At 37.8% G+C, this 18,958-nt stretch overlaps 1 protein-coding gene across 5 annotated transcripts in view; it reads right to left on the bottom strand.

Moving 5' to 3' along the window:
• IQCM (IQ motif containing M) overlaps positions 1-18,958 on the bottom strand; it is a 417,332-nt gene that overhangs the window by 341,046 nt on the left and 57,328 nt on the right. For all 5 annotated transcript variants that reach the window (XM_070611629.1, XM_070611626.1, XM_070611625.1 and 2 more), the window contains one exon: positions 41-127. In XM_070611629.1, coding sequence (XP_070467730.1) covers positions 41-77 — 37 coding nt within the window. In that variant the 5' untranslated portion in view covers positions 78-127. The remainder of the gene's footprint in view (positions 1-40; positions 128-18,958) is intronic.

The raw sequence follows: 18,958 nt of genomic DNA, 5'->3' as shown, positions 1-18,958 counted from the left end.
GTATTGTGCATTGAGTTATTACATAAGTGTAGATACTCACATTCTGCTTTACCAGGCAGAGCCCCTGCAGCAGCCATGATGGGCAGTTAAGGTGATCTTCCTTTTTTGAAGATTGGACTCCAAGTCACTAAACACAATCACATTAAGTAAATGGTGATGATGAATATTTATTTTCAGCTATTTCTTTCACTCACTCATGAAGAAACAAGATGAATGATCAACACTTTTATACATCACTCCTCTGGCTCTAAAAGCTTCACTGCCTTCCCCTCCAAAACACAAGAATAACAATAGCTAGCAATGAGGAGGGCTCTGTGGTTTATCAAGTGCTTGTATACATATTACCTTACCAGTTCCAAAAAACCTGATAGAAACTATTGTCCTACCTTTGGCAGATGTGGAAACTGGAGCTCAGAGAAGTGAAATAACTTATTAATGTAAGCAGTTATTTAGTGGAATGTACAGAATTCAGATCCAGATCTTTGGGCCCAAGTCTCTATGCAGGCCCTTCTGATTTCTCACTATTTTCCAACTAATATCCAATTAATACCTGGCACATGGCTTACACACTCTTGCCTTGAGCTTACTCACTTGAGCTTAGGTTTATGCTCGTCTTCTACTCAGAATGCCCTGTTCTCACAACTATGTTTATTTATATCCTACCCATTCTTAAAGCATATGTTCAAATCCTACCTCCTTCATGATCACCCCCAGCCTCCAGTGATCTCCTCCTCCCTTTAACACAGTAGTTATGTTGTATATGCTCTCACTTGAAACTTATCATATGCTCTGTTTAAGTGGCTAAAAAGATAAAATAATAGATATAAATAGAAGTCCTATATTCCCAATTAGACTCTAAGTGCCTTGAAAACTAAACTATACTTTATACCATTGGTCTCCAACCCTGGATGGCTATTAGAATTGCCTGAAGAGGAAGGGGGTTAAAGTTTAGAGTGGTGTCCAGGCATTTGCATTTTTTAAACTTTCCCAAAAGATTTAAATGTTCAGTTGGAGGAGTGAACCCCTGCCTTACATTTCAACTTCCATGGTTCCCAGCTCAGTACACGGCATTCTGGAAGTGCTCAATGAAAGGCTGATTTATGGGTTGATTGAGCTAAGCCCTTCCTCCTACATTTGAAATTATCATTATCCAAAGGATTATCCAAAATGAATCAAATGTTGCCCCTACAGCCAGGGAATCAGTTACACCAATGTATACTACTGCATGTTTACACAGCTTTATAATTAGAAACAGGAATATTAAACGCTTTACAGAGCCCCAAGGAGCCTCTTGTACTAAAACTCTAAGTATAGTTGTTCAGTTAGCTGACTAGACTATCAAACTGTGATGAAGTATTCAAGACCTGCTTTAAACAATTTGAGGATTATTTGAGTAAATCCATAAGGCAGCTTTGCCCTATGGAAGTCATGACTCTGTAGCCACATGCTCTTAGATAAAAAGGGTACAACGCTTTTCCTCAGCTTCTACTCAGAGGGGGAAAAAAACACTATCGCAGTTGCAGTTTTAAAATAACAAATCTGGAACACCCAAAAAACGATTAATTCTCAAATTGTCAGCATTATACCATGAGCAAGAGCACAGAACATGTACCTCGTCTGCCTAGTTCTACAAATGAACTGGGATAAATTAAAACACTGTACCTCCCTTAGCAATTAACAATCAGAACTTATCTTCTGGTCTGGCTTATTTACTGTCTTCTTTCCATTTCAACATAAGAAGAAAATAAAGGTGTTTTGCGCTCTGTCATTTTCTTGTTTTAATCTCCATAAAAATGGACTCTTCTCTGGGGCGGTTGGCTCCTCCACCTTAATTCAGTGTGCCAGGAGTGTCAGCCTGCATTAAATTGGCTGGCAAGCAGGACATCCCACTGTCCTTTTATTGTGAAAAACTAGCCAAGCATCCTAAGGGGTGCTGGCATGGTAATGCCCCCACAAACCCGAGGTGCTAAGGGATGGCTCTGAGACAGGAGCAGGGGGTGGAAGAAGGCCCTGGAGGATGGGATTGCTTAAAGATGAGCACACTGACACAGCATAAGAGCAGATAAGGTTCCTCCGCAGCAGACAGTCAGGAGATGCTGAGTCCCTTCTCATGCACTGATCAATTAATAAGTGCATATCTAGTGTCTGAGTCGTGCAAGGGGCATGCGATCTATTCTGGAAGAAAAGGCAAAAGCGTTGCCAAATTTTTAAAATAAAATGCAAACAAGCGTATGCCAGATGTCACAAGAAAGTCTGCGAGCTTTGTGAAATAATATAAACCTATGAGTGCCATGAGTTCAAACGAAGATGAGATCACTCAGTGCTGAGAAAGCAACCTACAAATGGGTTCAAGAGAGACACAGCTACACCTGGAAGGGTGGGTGCAGGGGTAATAGCGAAATTTTGAATAACTGGTTCAGCACAGGCATCAAGTAGTTAGAACTGGATGCTGGCCAGCAAACCCCTATGGTACTGAATATCAGTCCCAAGTGGGTCAGAGTGGCTGACTTGAGAGGAACAGAGAAGGAAGCAGGTGAGGGAAACAGCACAAGCAAACACAAAGAGGTGAGAACACACGTGGTTTGGGGGACAGCAAGTAGTGACTCTGTCTGATTTAAGCAGAGGGTTGGATTTTATGCTGCTGAAATGGGCAACAAATCATTGAAAATTTTTGAACAGTGTACTGATTTAACCAGTGTTCTAGGATGTAACCTCCATAAAGGCAAGGACATTGTTTTCTTCCCTGCTATATTTCCAATGTCTTGAAGGGGATCTAGCATGTAGAAAGATTTCAGAAAATATTTGTAGAATGAGTAATTATGGCAACAGCATGCTAGACAGGGATGCCCCTCTAATGTCTCCTTGGGCATATTTGTGAAAAAATTCTTTCACCCTTTCTCCTCCAGTAGATGCAACTTAAGGTTCTCCTTAATCGGGTTACAGGAACACTAAGGATTTCTATTTCCATTATATGGATAAGAGGCAAACAGAAGTGGAAACAGTATTTCTCTACCTTATCTCCTTAGCTTGTCCTTCCAAAGCAGACGACTGATAAGACTTTATCATGCCAGCCTGTATAATTAAGTAACCTGGTGGCAAAGAACTGCCCTATGGTTTTCAGTAGGACTCAGGGAAACAGGTCATAGTCAAGGGATCCAGAAAGGCAGTTTCAGCAGTTGATATGAGGTGAATGACAGCAAATCTTCATTTTCTACCTCAGATTTTCTCCTCACTGTCCCTTCACCTGAACCCTCCTAACCTTCAATCACATGTTCACTCCCTCCCCACTTCTCCACGTTCTAACTTGTACCTATATCCACACAGTTGTTCAAGCCATAAACCTTTGACTCCTCCTCTGTTTTTACCTACCACATTCAATCCATCAAGTCTTCTACATTTTAACTTCAAAATATATCTGCTTCTCCACATCTTCCCTTTCCCAGCCATAATTATCTCATTCCTGGAATGCTGAAATAGTCTCCTAACTGCTCTCTTGATTTCCACTCCTACCCTATTCCAATCCATTCTCCACATAGCAGAAGGAGTCATCTTCTTAAGTGTGTATCAGATCATATCATTTCCTTTCCTTGACTTCTGACTGCCTTTAGAATAAAACCTAGCCTCTTGCCCTGGGCTCTTTCTCACACAACTGAGTAAACATAGATGAAAAGTATGGAACTGGCATCCACAGCTCCACTCAGAACTGAGCCAAGGGGCTTGCTTTGACTTCTCTTCACCTTACTTTTCTCATTTGCAAAATAAAATTGTTGGACAAGAAGACCTCAAAGACCCCATCAGTTTCTAAAATCTATTATCTCTTTGCTTTTGTATGCAATGCTAACTGGTCGCAAATCTCAAAAACTATCTTCCCTCCATGGTTAAGAGTTCTTGCCTCTCTCCTGTCCCTCTCCACTATCTTCTGTTCTTTGGAACACAGGAGCAGTATATCCAGGAAAGTCAGCTAGGCTTGGTCTCTTCCAGTCAGGCCTCTGGCTGCAATCCACCTCATGTGCCTCTCAACCCTTGGCCACCAGGGCCTCCCTCTCAGGTTTTGTGCTTGTCACTGTTTCCATTCTCTGATAAGTGTGAGCCCTCCTCCACTTTTTCTCTTCCAAGTCAACAAAGGCCTTTAGGTCATTTTCCAGATTTGCTTCCTGACTGACTTCTTTTTTGCCAAATCTCCTTGTCCCTCTGACCAGAGACATCAGATATGCTGGCACCAAACAATAGGAATGAGAAAAGAGAAAGGAGAGCAGATAAAGAAAACAAAACAGAACAAGTCCTAACTAGGTCCAATATAACAGGGCCAATATTAGACATCTATAATGGGTAAAAAGGGATAACAAACGATAGGAGAATAGAAAATTTATAATTGCCTAATTAAAATTATGAACCAAATTAGAGAGTCATAAAGTGAGTTGGAAAGAAGGTACTCTATGAATTCATGACCATCAATATCAGGTAAGCTGAGATCCTGGGGTAACACGTGCAACAATGGCAAGCACGTGGAGTAACACTCCTTTCCCGATGCAGAAACCTCTCTCTGATTCTCTAATTAACTAGGGTTAATATTTCTCAGAGCTAGGAAGTGGGAAGGAAAAAGACATAATTGAATCATTAGGATATTGCTCCAGCTGACACAAACATCAGAGTTTCAGACCACTGTAGAGAGAGCAAACTTGGATTTCAGTCCTGATTTTGCCACTGCCAAAGTATGTGATCATGGCCAAATCACTTAACCTCACTGAATTCCACCTCCTTGTCTATAAGTCAAGATTTAAAACAGACACATAATTTTTAAAAGAGCGGCTTCAATCTATGTTTAAAGGGACTGTTTCTTAGAAGTCAATGAGGGCAATAGATGAAAGCCTGGCTGTTCTGATTGAAGAGGGTCTCAGAGCCTGTCCCTGTACCACCCCATCACTCCCACCCATTCCAACCCCAATGCTACAGGATTAGAGAAGCTTAGCTGATGATTTCATAGGTATCTTCTGAATGTAAGATTCGATTATTGCATAAAATAGATGTTCTATTTCCTTGTGGGCTTGCATGGTCACTGACACTAATTAAGAGATCCCAAATATTGCTGGTTTTACATAAAAATATTTAACTTTTTAAATCACAAAAGAAAGCTATGAATTTCATTTAATAGCTATTAATTTCAGTTCTTAAGTCATTAAAAAGGGATGTCAAACTGACAAGACGCTAACATTGTACTTTAAAATTCTTTCAAATACTCTTTTTAGCTAAAATATACTAATTTTTCACTTTTGCCTCAATGTGTAAAAGAAAACTAGTCCTTCTGAGCCACAGTCAATAAGTTATGGTGTTTTCCTGTGACCTTATCTTAGGGTTTTGATTGTAAAGATGTATAAAGTAGGATTTGGCAATACATGAACATGTACATCAAAGGCCACTGAGAACCAAAGATTACCAACAGGAGATAACGGACTGGAGTTGGCGAGATAAGACTATCATTCTACATAGTTTAAATGGAGTAATTTGGAGGAAAAAGGAAGCAATCCATGTCAGATAGAGCCATACCTTAGAAGAGAAATCAATTACTGGAAGGAATTGAAATACTGAAATTTAGTCCCTGTATCTTCCAAAATTATAAGCACAAAGATAACGTATACAATATAAATAACTTTTACAAATCAATGAAAAAGACAGACAATCTAATATAAAAATAGGCAAATGATTGCAATAGACATTTTCCAAAGGGGATTTCAAAATAGGACACCAGCATGTGAAAAAATGCTCAAAACTTATTGGTCTTCAAGGGAATACAAAGTTAACCACAAGTACCACACATCCAAACAAAAGGCTTCAACAAAATACTAAGTGTTGACAAGGATCTAAAGCTACTGGAATATTCATATACTGCCTGTCAGAGTATAAATTGGTAATCTTTGGAAAACTATTTGGCAGTTATCTTCAAAACCTAAATCTATACCTAACTATGACCTAGCTTCACCATCCCAACAGAAACACTTTATAATGTGCACTGAAAGACACATGTAAGAATGATCATAGCAGCACTATTCTATAACTGCTAAAAACTGAAGGCCACCCAAATGTCCACTTACAGTAGGAGAGATAAACAAATTGCAGTTTACTCACTCAATTGAATGTTTCACAGCAGTGAGAATGAACTGCTATACACAAAGACAGAACTGATTCTCACACACATCATCTTGAGAGAAAGAAGCCAGCATAAAGAGGACATACTATATGTTTTCATTAATACAAAGTTCAGAAACAGGCAAAACTTATTAATGGTACTAGAAAACAGGGTAATGGTGACCTTTGGGGAAAGGGTGAAGTGTCTGAGGGGGGCCCAAGGAAAGCCTCCAGGGCGCTGGCAATGCTCTATTTATCGGATGGTGGTTCTATAGGCATGCTCTCTTTGTGACTGTTCCTTGAGTTGTACACTTAGGGATTGTGCACTTTTCACATTATATATTATACATCAATTTAAATTTAGCTAAATTTTAATGTTTATTAGTTTTTCAAAGTAACCTATTAAAACTCTGAAAACACTACCCTTATCATTACAAGTAGTTTCATTTCTCCTCTTCTTACGCTTCCTCAAAAGAAATAAGAAACACAGAGCTTTGTTAAAAGCCAACATCTGTGCTAGACTGTAAGTCCCACTAGGGCAGGAATTCGTTTTTAACATTTCTTTTATGTCTTCCATAAGGCTGAGCGCATGGCTAGCCAAGCAATAAGTAGCCCCATAAAAAGCAGTTGATTTGAATTCTTCTAAGGAAGTTCTGAACTATTACAATCTGCTTAGTTTTCATAGAGCTCTTAATATTTATTTAAAAATATCACTACTACTACATTTTCCATGATTATCATGATTTTTTGCAGTATGGCTCATGGGCTTTGCTTGTTTAATTTTATGCACCTAGTTATCTTGATAGAAAGACCATAATTATCTAAATGAGAAAAGGAGCTAATTGCTTTTGCCTAAAATGAATGATAATCACACATACACACGCATGCACACACACACACACACACAAACTGGTTTCAGAAAAGCCCACTCTATTGCACATTTTTCTCACCTCAAATTCCCATTCAGTCTTTGAATTCAACCTTAAGATGATGACAGAAATGGCAGTGGTGGAGGTAATGGGGAGAACGAGGCTTATCTTGAATGAGATGTTAAAAATACTAGAAGTTATGCTGTATCATAAATTTTATTTGGGGTAACTTTTGGCTAGAACCATATCAGAACACATGTGTGCAGGACCAAAAATAGGTAATAGTGCCTTATTCTTAAACATGCTACCAGAAATGCTTTCAGAATATCTCATGAAGATTCCCATGACAATGCATGGTGTTACGCCTTCAATGATTATTGCGGCATGTTGTGACTCTTGTTTTTCTGTGATTTTTCACAGATTAAAACAGTACTGTCATAAAAGTACATTCTCTCGGCTATGAATCACACATGCCTTAAACAGAAGCCATTAACATTTTATAAATAACAATAAAGAGTCAAAACTTGATTTACAAAGCAGTTCCTGCTGAGATGTTTGGGACATTATATAAACAGTTAAAGACATCAACGAAAACATCATCAAGTTAATTACCACAAATTAAATAAAATAAATTAAAGGCCAAAACTGTTAAACTGTTACAATGGAATTTTACTGTGCTCGGAAATACTCACGTTAAAGAGCTAAATCCAGAAATTTGAGCAAAATCATGAAATATTGTAAATCCTGGCATCTATTTTCAGATTTATGAACCTGTAAAAACTAGTTAATATTTATGGGCTATGAAATGGTTTCAGAGAGTTTATATTTAAGGGACAGTTTCAAATAATCAGTTTTAAAGATGGAAACAATCTTAGGAGTTGTCTTCTTGTTAGCCCCTCATTTTACAGGTGAGGAAACAGAACCACGGGGATGGACGTGATTTCTTCAACTCAACACTGGGGTTTGCAAATGAACGGGAACCAGAATTCAGGTCTCCTAACTCCTGACAAAGCACAATTTCCCTTGACAAAATTCCTTCCAGGAAATGGTATTTCCCCTCCATGAATTCTTTCATATCTTTACCTTCTACTTCCTCTCTGAATCAGTCTCTTTTTTTCTACTTTGTTCTAATCAAGACAATGTAACATCATGGTGAAGAGCAAAGACTTTAGGTTCTAGCGGGCCTGGGTTCAAGCTCAGGCTTCACCACTTCCGATTCATAGACCTTAGGCCTCAGGAGACCAATTCATCCCAGCTTGCCTGGGACTTTCTTGGTTTTAAAAACTGAGAGTCCTGAGCCCTGGCAGTCACCTTGATCTCAAACAAATTAGGTCAGCTATTTACTTAACTCTCTAAGCTTGAGCCCTTTTATCTGTAAAATATGGATAATAACAATCCTTACACCTCATGGTGCTTCTGCAGGACCAAGTGAATGAATGTGTGAAAACATTTAGCATAGTACCTAAGCCTGGCCCGCATTAAGCAATCATTGTCATATCCGTCACTTGTTCTTGGGTCGTCTCTTTCCATGTTGGAGATGTGGATTTGAAAGTCATTTAAAACAGGTGATATGTAAAGTTGAGAGAGAGAATGAGTTTTCTGAGAAACAGGTCAAGCAGCAGACTTGTGGAGGGTGGGAATAGTATAGAAAGAAAGAGAACACAAAGAAGGAAGGAGAGTGCCTCAAGGCCATACTGATCAACACAATCAAAAAAGAAATGAGGAAATTCCAGGGCCATGGCATGCGTGAAACGGCTTAGTAATAAATTCTACCCTTGAGTCTATAAATATATGTGGATTCTATAAAGAATTTTTTTAAAAAGTAAGAAAGAGGAAGTGAAGGTCAGGGATAAATAGGTATAATTCTATCTAGTATGTGGGATAACTTTAGAAACATGAAGAATCGCCAAAAGAGCCAAAATGTCCACAATTACCACATCATTGATGCATACAGTACCATATCTAGCATTTATATTTTTCTAGAAAAAATCTCTGAGAGGGGGCCAACCTGGAAGCACAGCAATTAAGTTTGTGCACTCCACTTCCACGGTCCAGGGTTCACTGGTTCAGATCCCAGGTGTGCATCACACACTGCTTATCAAGCCATGCTGTGGCAAGTGTACCATATATAAAATAGAGGAAGATTGGCACAGATGTTAGCTCAGGGCCAATCTTCCTCAGCAAAAAGAGGAGAATTGGCTGTGGATATTAGCTCAGAGCTAATCTTCCTCAAAAAAAAAAAAATCTCTGAGAGGAATAACACATTGAACAACAAACATCAAAGCACCTATCTTTTTCTCACCAATATCTGGTTGAAAGCTTTTCCCTAAGGAATGAGACAGGCATAAATAAGGTAGGGATGTACTTTCAGTCATCTTCAAGAACCAGAAGTAGAAAATAAATGCAGAGTGGTGATGGAACTGAAGCTGTGGATGCTGTCCCAGCTCCTAGATGCAGGCAGAGACAACCTGGAGTTCAGCTCCAATGGGATACCCAGAATTCAGCACAATTCCAAAGTGAGGTAGCAGATGAGGGCCAGGCCCTGCTAAAAACCATTGACTTAGAAGAGGCAGAAAATACAACTTCCAACTGTTGCATGGGGCAAGTGCTTATCAAAAGCTCTATTCTCTTAGGGAGGCAGAAGATACACACATGTCTCACCACCAAGACCTAGCAACACCAGTCATTGGCTCAGAGACAGGATTTAAAATATCATCAATATCACAGGAGCAGGAGCCCCAAGGAACCAATATAAGACCTAGTTCTGGAAGGGGAAACACAGTGGCAACTACAAAACTGTGAGTCAGAAAGTGGTTAGTGTGGAAGTAAATAAACATAAAATATAATAAAACTTCTTATTCCACATAAGCCTGAAAATTATTATAAAACAATCTCAAAATTATAAAACATATGTCCAAAATTAACACTAGGAAAGACAGCCAATAAAATTAACAATTGGAATAGCAATCCACTCCATAAAAAATGAAAACAATAAGAGAATATGAAAAGGAATTTAAAATAAGTAGGTTAAGACTCTACCAAGAGACAGAGGAGGAAATAATATTCCTAAAAAAAGATATGAAAATATGAAACAAAGCAGCCAGAAATAAAATTGTGATAGAAAAAGAACCAATCAGAACTTCTGAAATAAAAATATATTGAGAGTTAGATCAAGATGGCAGATTAGAAAGATCCTTAGCTCACCTCCTCCCATGGACACACCAAAATTACAACTACATATAGAACACCTATCACTGAGAAAGACCTGGGGGGCTAGCAGAACAGATTTTCCACAACTAAAGATATAAAGAAAAAGCCACATCAAGATGGGTAGTATGCGTGGAGACATCCCAGCATGGAGACTCACAAGTGGGAAGGATATCACAACTGTGGAGATCTTCCCAAATGAGTAAGCAGCCCAAGCCCCACATTGGGCTCCTCAGCCCAGGAAACTTGCATCAGGCTTTGAAAAACAGTGGGTCTTAAGTACAGGAGAGCCAGAGAACCAGAGGAAAGCAAGACTCCACTCTTAAAAGGCACACACACAAACTCACTTGCCCCGAGTTCCAAAGCAGAAGCAGTAGTTTGAAAAGTGCCTGGGTTATATGTGAAGGAGATTCATTGACTAATTTTAGGGTGTGCCAGAGGGGCAGAAATCTGTTGGAACTTTCTTTGAGAACATAAGTGCTGGCAGATGCTTTTTCTTTTTTTTTGTACTTGGTCTACCTAGCTGGCCTGACCCTGACAGGCATCATCTCTGACATTCTCCATCTACCTTAGTAGCACCACTCACCCCACCCAGACATTATCCTATGGACATACTTTGGCAATGTCCCTACAAAGAGTCTCCTACCCTGCCCAACCCAGTGGGTGGCCCTAGCCGGCACCAGAGCCCCTCCAAAGCAACTACCACCCCAGGAGATAAGCCCTGCATATCAGCACTCCTGTATCAATCATGGCTCAAGCACAACAAGAGAGCACATGAAGCCTACACAGGGGACACACTTGGAACACCTGGCTCCTGTGACTAGGGGGGGATTACACCACCAGGCCCCACAAGGCCACCCCTTCAAGACCAGGAGATGTAGTTGATCTACCTGATATATAGGAACACAGAGATTAGGCAAAATGATGAGCTATAGGAACATATTCTAAACAAAATAATAAGACAAAACCTCAGATAAAGAACTAAACAAAACGGAGATAAGTAAAGTAACTGATAAAAATTCAAAGTAATGGTCATAAAGATGCACACCAAACTTGGAAAAAAAATGGATGAACACAGTAAGAACTTCAACAAAGAGATGCAAAATATAAAAAAGAACCAATCAGAGATGAAGAATACAATAACTGAAATGAAAATTACACCAGAGGGAAAGAACAGCAGATTAGATGACACAGAAAAAGGATCAGCAATCTGGAAGACAGGGTAATGAGATTACCCAACAGAAATAGCAAAAAGAAAAAAGAATTAAAAAAAAAAAAAAAGAACAGCTTAAGAGACCTCAGGGACAACATCAAGCAAACTAACATTGGCATTTAGGTGTCCCAGGAGGAGAAGAGACAAAGAAAAAGACAGAAAACCAACTTGAAGAAATAACGGCTGGTGAAGGATATAGACATCAAATCCAGGAAGCACAGAGAGTCCCAAATAAGAGGAACCTAAAGAGACTAACATCAAGCAACATTATAATTAAAATGCCAAAAGTTAAAGCTACAGAGAGAATCTTAAAATCAGCAAGAGAAAAAACAACTAGTTATACACAAGTAAACCCTATAAGACTATCAGCTGATTTTTCAGCATAAACTTTACAGGACAGAAGAGAGGGGCACAACATAATCAAAGTACTGAAAGGAAAAAATATAAAGCCCAGATTACTCTACCTAGCAAGGTTATCATTCAGATTTGAAGGAGAGAGAATGAGTTTCCCAGACAAGCAAAAGCTAAAGAAGCTCATCACTACAGACTGGCCTTAAAAGAAATGTTAAAGGGACTTATTTAAACACAAAAGAAAAGCCAAACTAGAAATAAGAAAATTATGAAAGAAAAAAAATCTCACTAGTAATGGCAAACATACAGAAAAGGTAGTGGATCAACCAACTATATAGCTTGTTGAAGGTTATAAGACAAAGTAGTAAAATCCATCTATATCTACAATAATTAGTTAAGGGATACACAAAATAAAGATGTAAACTATGACATCAGAAACATTAAAAGTGAGGGGAAGTAAAAATGTAGTGCTTTTAGAACATGCTCGAACTTAAGCAAGCATCAACTTAAAACAGACTGCTATAAACACACGTTATTGTATCTGAACCTCATCGTAATCACAAAACAAAAACCTATAATAGACACACAAAGGAATAAAGGTAAGGAAATACAAACATAACACAAATGAAAGTTATCAAATCACAAGGGAAGAGAGCAAGAGAAGAAGAAAGGAACGAGAACTACAAAAACAACCAGAAAACAACTAAAATGGCAAAAAGTACAAAGCTATCAACAATTACTTTAAATGTAAATGGACTAAATGCTCCAATCAAAGACAAAGGATCGCTGAATGGATAAAAAAAACAAGACCCATATATATGCTACCTACAAGACCCTCACACCAGATCTAAAGACACACACAGACAGAAAGTGATGGGATGGAAAGACATTCCAGGTAAATGGAAATAAAAAGGAAGCTGGCGTAACAATACTTATATCAGACAGAATAGACTTTAAAACAAAGACTGTAATAAAAGATAAAGAAAGGCATTACGTAATGATAAAGTAATCAATTCAACAAAAGTATGTAACACTTGTAAATATGTACCCAATAAGGAAGCACCTAAATACATAAAGTAAATATTAAGGGACATAAAGTGGGAAATTGACAGCAATACAATAATAGTTTGGGACTTTAACACCCCACTTACATCAACAGATAGATCATCCAAAGAGAACTTTTAAAAAGAGTTAATATCTACCCTTATCAAACTATTCCAAAACTCAAACAGGAAAGAATGTGTCCATATTTATTCTATGAGGCAAGACTTATCTGAACCAGACAAAGACATTAGGAAAAAAGAAAATGACAGGTCAATATCTCTGATGAACACAGATGCAAAAATCCTAAACAAAATATTAGCAAACTGAATTCAACATTACATTAAAAGGATCATACACCATGATCAAGTGAGATTTATCCCAGAGATGCAAGGATAGTTCAATATTCACAAATAAATAAACGTGATACATCATATTAATAAAATTAAGAATAAAAATCATATGATCATCTCAACAGATGCAGAAAAAGCATTTGACAATTTCAACATCCATTTATAATAAAAACTGTCAATAAGGTATGTATAGAGGGAGCATATCTTAACATAATAAAGGCCATATATCACAAACCTGCAGCTAACATTATATTCAACAGCGAAAAGTTGAAAACTTTTCCTCCAAGATCAGGAAAAAGACAAAGATGACCACTCTGCCTACTTTTATTCAACATAGTATTGGAAGCCCTAGCCACAGCAATCAGACAAGAAAAAGAAATAAAAGGCAACCAAACTGGAAAGAAAGAAGTAAAACTATCACTATTTGCAGATGACATGACACTACATATAGAAAACCCTAAAGATCCAGCAAAAAAACTGTTATAACTAAACAATGAATTCAGTAAAGTTTCAGGATACAAAATTAATATACAGAACTCTGCTTCTATACACTAATAACAAACAATAAGAATGAGAAATTAAGGAAACAATTCCATTTACAACTGCATCAAAAAGAAGAAATACTCATAAATAAATTTAACCAAGGAGGTGAAAGACCTGTATTCTGAAAACTCTGAGACATTGATGAAAGAAATTGAAGATGACATCAACAAATGGAAAGATATACTGTGCTCATGGATTGGAAGAATTAATATTGTAAAATGTCCATACCACTCAAAGCAATCTATAGATTCAATGCAATCCTTATCAAAATACCAATGGCATTTTTTTACAGAACTAGAACAAAGAATCCCAAAATTTGTATAGAACCACAAAAGACCCTAAATAGCCAAAGCCATCTTGACAAAGAAGAACAAACCCTGGAGGTATCACACTCCCTGACTTCAAACTATACTACAAAGCTACAGTAATGAAAACAGTACAGTACTGGCACAAAACAGACATACAGATCAACGGAATAGAATAAAAAGCCCAGAAATAAATCCATACTTATATGGTCAATTAGTCTATGACAGAGGAGGCAAGAAGATACACTGGAGAAAAGACAGCCACTTTAATAAATGGTATTGCGAAAACTGGACAGCTACATACAAAAGAATGAAACTGCACCACTTTCTTACACCACATACAAAAATAAACTCCAAATGGATTAAAGTCTTAAGTGTAAAACTTGAAACCATAAAATTCCTTGAAGAAAACACAGGCAATAATTTCTTTGACATTGGTCTTTGTAATATTCTTTTGGATCGGTTTTCTCAGGCAAAGGCAACAAAAGCAAAAATAAACAAATGGAACTGTATCAAACTAAAAAGCTTTGCACAGTAAAAGAAACCATCAAAAAAAACGAAAAGGCAACTTACTAAATGGCAGAAGATATTTGAAAATGATATATCCAATAAGGAGTTAATATTCAAAATATAAAAAGAACTCACTCAACTCAATATCAAAAAAACAATCTAATTAAAAAATGGGAAGAACACTTGAATAGACATTTTTCCTAAGAAGATATATAGATGGCCAACAGACACATGAAAAGATCTTCTAATCACTAATCAACATCACTAATCATCATGAAAATGCAATCACAACCACAAGGAGATATCACCTCACACCTCACAAAATGGTTATCAGAAAGACAATAAATAACGTGTTGGCAAGGATGTGGAGAAAAGGGAAGCTTCATACACTGTTAGTGGGAATGTAAATTGCTACAACCACTATGGAAAACAGTATGGAAGTTCCTCAAAAAATTAAAAATAGAACTATCATACCATCCAGCAATTCCACTTCTGGGTATTTTCCAAAGAAAACAAAAACACTAATTCAAAAAGATGTACGCATCCCTGTGTTCATTGCAGCATTATTTACAATAGCCAGGATATGACGGCAACCTAAGTCTCTATCAATAGATGAATGGATAAAGAATATGTGGTATATATATACACAAGGAAATATTACTCTGCCATAAAAAAGAATGAAATTTTGCAAATTGCATCAACACGAATGGACCTAGGGGGTATTATGCTAAGTGAAATAAGGCAGACAGAGAAAGACAAATATCATATGATTTCACTTTTATGTGGAATCTAAAAAATAAAACAAAACAAAAACAAACTCATAGATACTGAGAACAGACTGGTGGTCGCTGGGGGGTGGGTGTGGGTGAAATGGAGAAGGGGATTAAGAGATACAAACTTCCAGTCATAAAATGAATAGGTCATAAGGATGTAATGTACAGTATGGTCAATAGTCAATAATATTGTAATAACTTTGTATGATGACATGTTTACTAGATCTGTCATGATGATCATTTCAAAATATATAAATGTTGAATCACTATGCTGTATACCTGAAACTAATATAATGTTGTATGTCAACTGTACTTCAATAAAATATATATATATTCTTTGAAAAAAATTATAAGCTCAATATATAGAATAAAATCTAGACTAGACACAGTCTAAGAGAATCAACGAATTAGAATACTGAAGAATTTCCCAGAAGCCAGTAAAAACGGATATAAATAAAAAGATGAAATAACAGTTAAAAGACGTAAAAGATACATCGAGAGATCCTAAAATAAATATAAAGGAAGTTCCAGGAAAAAAAAAGGAAACGAGAAAAAGCAATATTTCAAGCGTCAGTACTGAAAAATGACATGCATCTTGAGATTGAAAATACACTCCAGATGCCAAGCAACAAGAATAAAAATAAATCCACATCCAGACACTTCCTAGTGAGCATCAGGAATGAAGAGGAAAGAGTCATTTGTGCCCATTGTCTCCAATTTCTGTCTTCCCACTCTCTTCTGAACCCACTCTCATCAGGCTTTTGCCCTTGCTACTCCATCTAAACTGTTTCTAATGGACACTGTGATGCACCACCCAGAGCATCCTGAAGGCCTTACTCTCCAGCTGCTGGACATGCTACCAGAAAATAGCCCTCAGCTATGACCCTTCCTCAGATTACATTGGCTGAGGAGTCACTTTGCCTAAAATCATACCCCTTTCCAGGGCAGCCCACTTTCAGTGACTAGTCAACAAGAGGTTTATGCATGTCTAGATATGTCATCCCAATTTAGGACAACTCTGAAGGAGTATCTCAACATTAGAGTTTCCTGTGGCGTCTGCTGAGGCATTTACTAGACTGCATTACAGCCCAACTTCTCCCTCTATTCCTGCCTCCTTTCCTTCCCTTCCATAGAGGTGATTCCAAATACATTTCCTAACAAACCTCTTGCTCTTCTCCATCTCAGAATCTGCTTCCTGGGGAACACAATCTACCATTCTTTTTATCAAGGCTACTGATAACCTTCATGCTGTTAAATCCAATTGTCAATCCTTAGTCCTTATCTTAGTTCACCTATTAACAGCTTTTTACATATTTTATCACTGGCTCCTCCTTGAAGTATTTTCTGCATATGGCTTCTAGGAACCTTGACTATCCTAGATTTTCTTACCTTCTCTTACTTCCTCCTCAGTCTCTTTGGCCGGTTCCTCCTCATCTCACTGCCCTCAACATATTGAAATGTCCCCAGATTTAGACCTTGAATCTCTTTTCTTTTCCATCACATATATTTACTTTGTGATTTCATCCAGTCTCATGGCTTTAAATACCATCTCTATGTTAATGATTTGCAAATATATTTTTTCAGCCTGGTTCTCACCCCTTGGTTCTTTGACATTTCAACTTGGATGTCATAAAGGCATCTCAAATTTTTCATATCAAAACTGAGTTCCTAATCTTCCTAATTTTCCCAACCTCAACACTGATATCTCCACTCTTCCAGTTACTAAGGCCAAACAGTCATCCTTGACTCTTCTCTTTTTCATATATCCCACATTCTATTCATTAGCAAATCCTGTCAGCAATACTTTGAAATTATATTCAGAATCTGATAGTTTCATACTACCTTCATTGTTAATACTCTAGTCCAAACCATCATTATCTCTCACCTGGATTATGAGAGTAGCCTCTAACTAGCCTGTCTGATTTACTCCCTACCCCTATCTGACAATCTATTCTTAACTCAGTGATGGGGCTCAGGGCAGGCCACCCCAAAATATGCCAAAGTGGCATATTGATTATTTTAAATTAAAGTCATTTGAGAAAGATCCAGTGCAAGAACACTCTGACTGTCCTCTCTGTATCCAGGAAAGCAGGAAATAAATCCCTGATGTGAAAGGTACCTTCCCTGCACCAAGAGGTAGAGAGACATCCTTACCACCAGAGAGAGGGAATTCAGGGCCAAGAAGCCTGTCTAAATAAACTCTGCTTAGTTTCTTCACTAATTAGAACCCAAGCCTAAGTTTCTTTGTCTTGTCTATTCTTCACAAATTTATTGTTTCTTTGTCTAAAAGTTATAAAAGCTGCCTGCCTTGGTCACTTCTTTGAACCTCTTATTTCTATGAGCTCCCATACGTACAAAATTAAATGTTTTTCTCCTATTAATCTATCTTCTGTCAATTTAATTATTAGACCAGCCAAAAGAACAAAGAGGGGTAAAGGGAAATTTTCACCACTCTCTGACACCAGCAACCAGAGTTATACCACTAAACCTAAGTCAGATCATGCCTTCCACTCAAAACCCACTGATGACTTCCAGTCTCAGAGTAATACTGGAAGTCCTTACAATGGCTCACACAGCCACACATTATCTGTTACCTCACTGACCTCATTTTTACCTCAGCCTCTTGCTCACTTTCCTGGAGCTATATTGCTTTCCTTGCTGCTCTGGTCAGGCCAGTCTTGTCCCCACCTCAAGACATCTGCATTTGCTATTTGCTATGCCTGAAATGTCCTTCCTTCAGATATCCACAAGGTACCAACCTCTCACGTCTTGCAGGTGTACACTCAGATGGAGCCTCTGAGTAAAGATGTCACCAGCCACCTATATATAATTGTGACCTCACCTCCCACAACGCTTCCTACCCCCTCCATTTATTTTCATCCTTGACACAAATACTATTTAGCATAGTATGTGTTTTACTTATTCATGATCTATCTTTCCATGGCAGAGACTGCTAGCTGATTCCCCAAATGTCTTTTCTCTTCCTCCTGAGTCCACAGCTAAACTACATTTCCCAGGCACCCTTGAAGTTAAATATGAACAAGTGACTGAGTTCTAGCCATGAGAATGTGGGCCAAAGTGATAACTGCCATTTCCAGGCCTGGTTCTTAAAAACCTCACACATCATCCTCCATGCCCTTTTCCCTCTCTGGCTGCTGGAATGTTGGTGACCCCAGAACAACATTGGAACCAAATATTAAAGATGGCAGAGCCACAAAGTAGAAGATGCGTGTATCTTAAGAGCTGCCTAACTAGAAACATCCATAAGAGGCAGTTTGATGAATAAAAAGTAAAATAAGGCAGTAAGTTAGTGATAACCAGGGGGTTACTTTATTACAGTGACTAGCTTTATCTTAGCTAAAATATTCACTTGCTAGGCTGTAAGATCTATGAGTGCAGGGATTTTTGATTGCTTTGTACACTGACGAATCCCCAATGCCTAGAACACTAACTGTCAGTCAATAAATATTTGAAGAATAATGAATAAATGAATAAAAACTTAAATTCCCACATAGAGAAAAGCTAGGCTATCTAGAAAGGGATGACAACTTTGACAAAAACTCTCATCAGCAATGACAGTTGACAGAAGACAAAATCTTAAAACATTTGAGGGAAAATAACAATAAACATAAAATTCAAAATCATTCTAAACTATCAAGCAAAAGTGAGA

This window comes from Equus przewalskii, chromosome 2 (assembly GCF_037783145.1).
Source record: "Equus przewalskii isolate Varuska chromosome 2, EquPr2, whole genome shotgun sequence".
Taxonomy (NCBI): Eukaryota; Metazoa; Chordata; class Mammalia; order Perissodactyla; family Equidae; genus Equus; species Equus przewalskii.
Note: the sequence above shows the minus strand (reverse complement) of the source record. Positions and strands in the feature narration are given on the sequence as shown.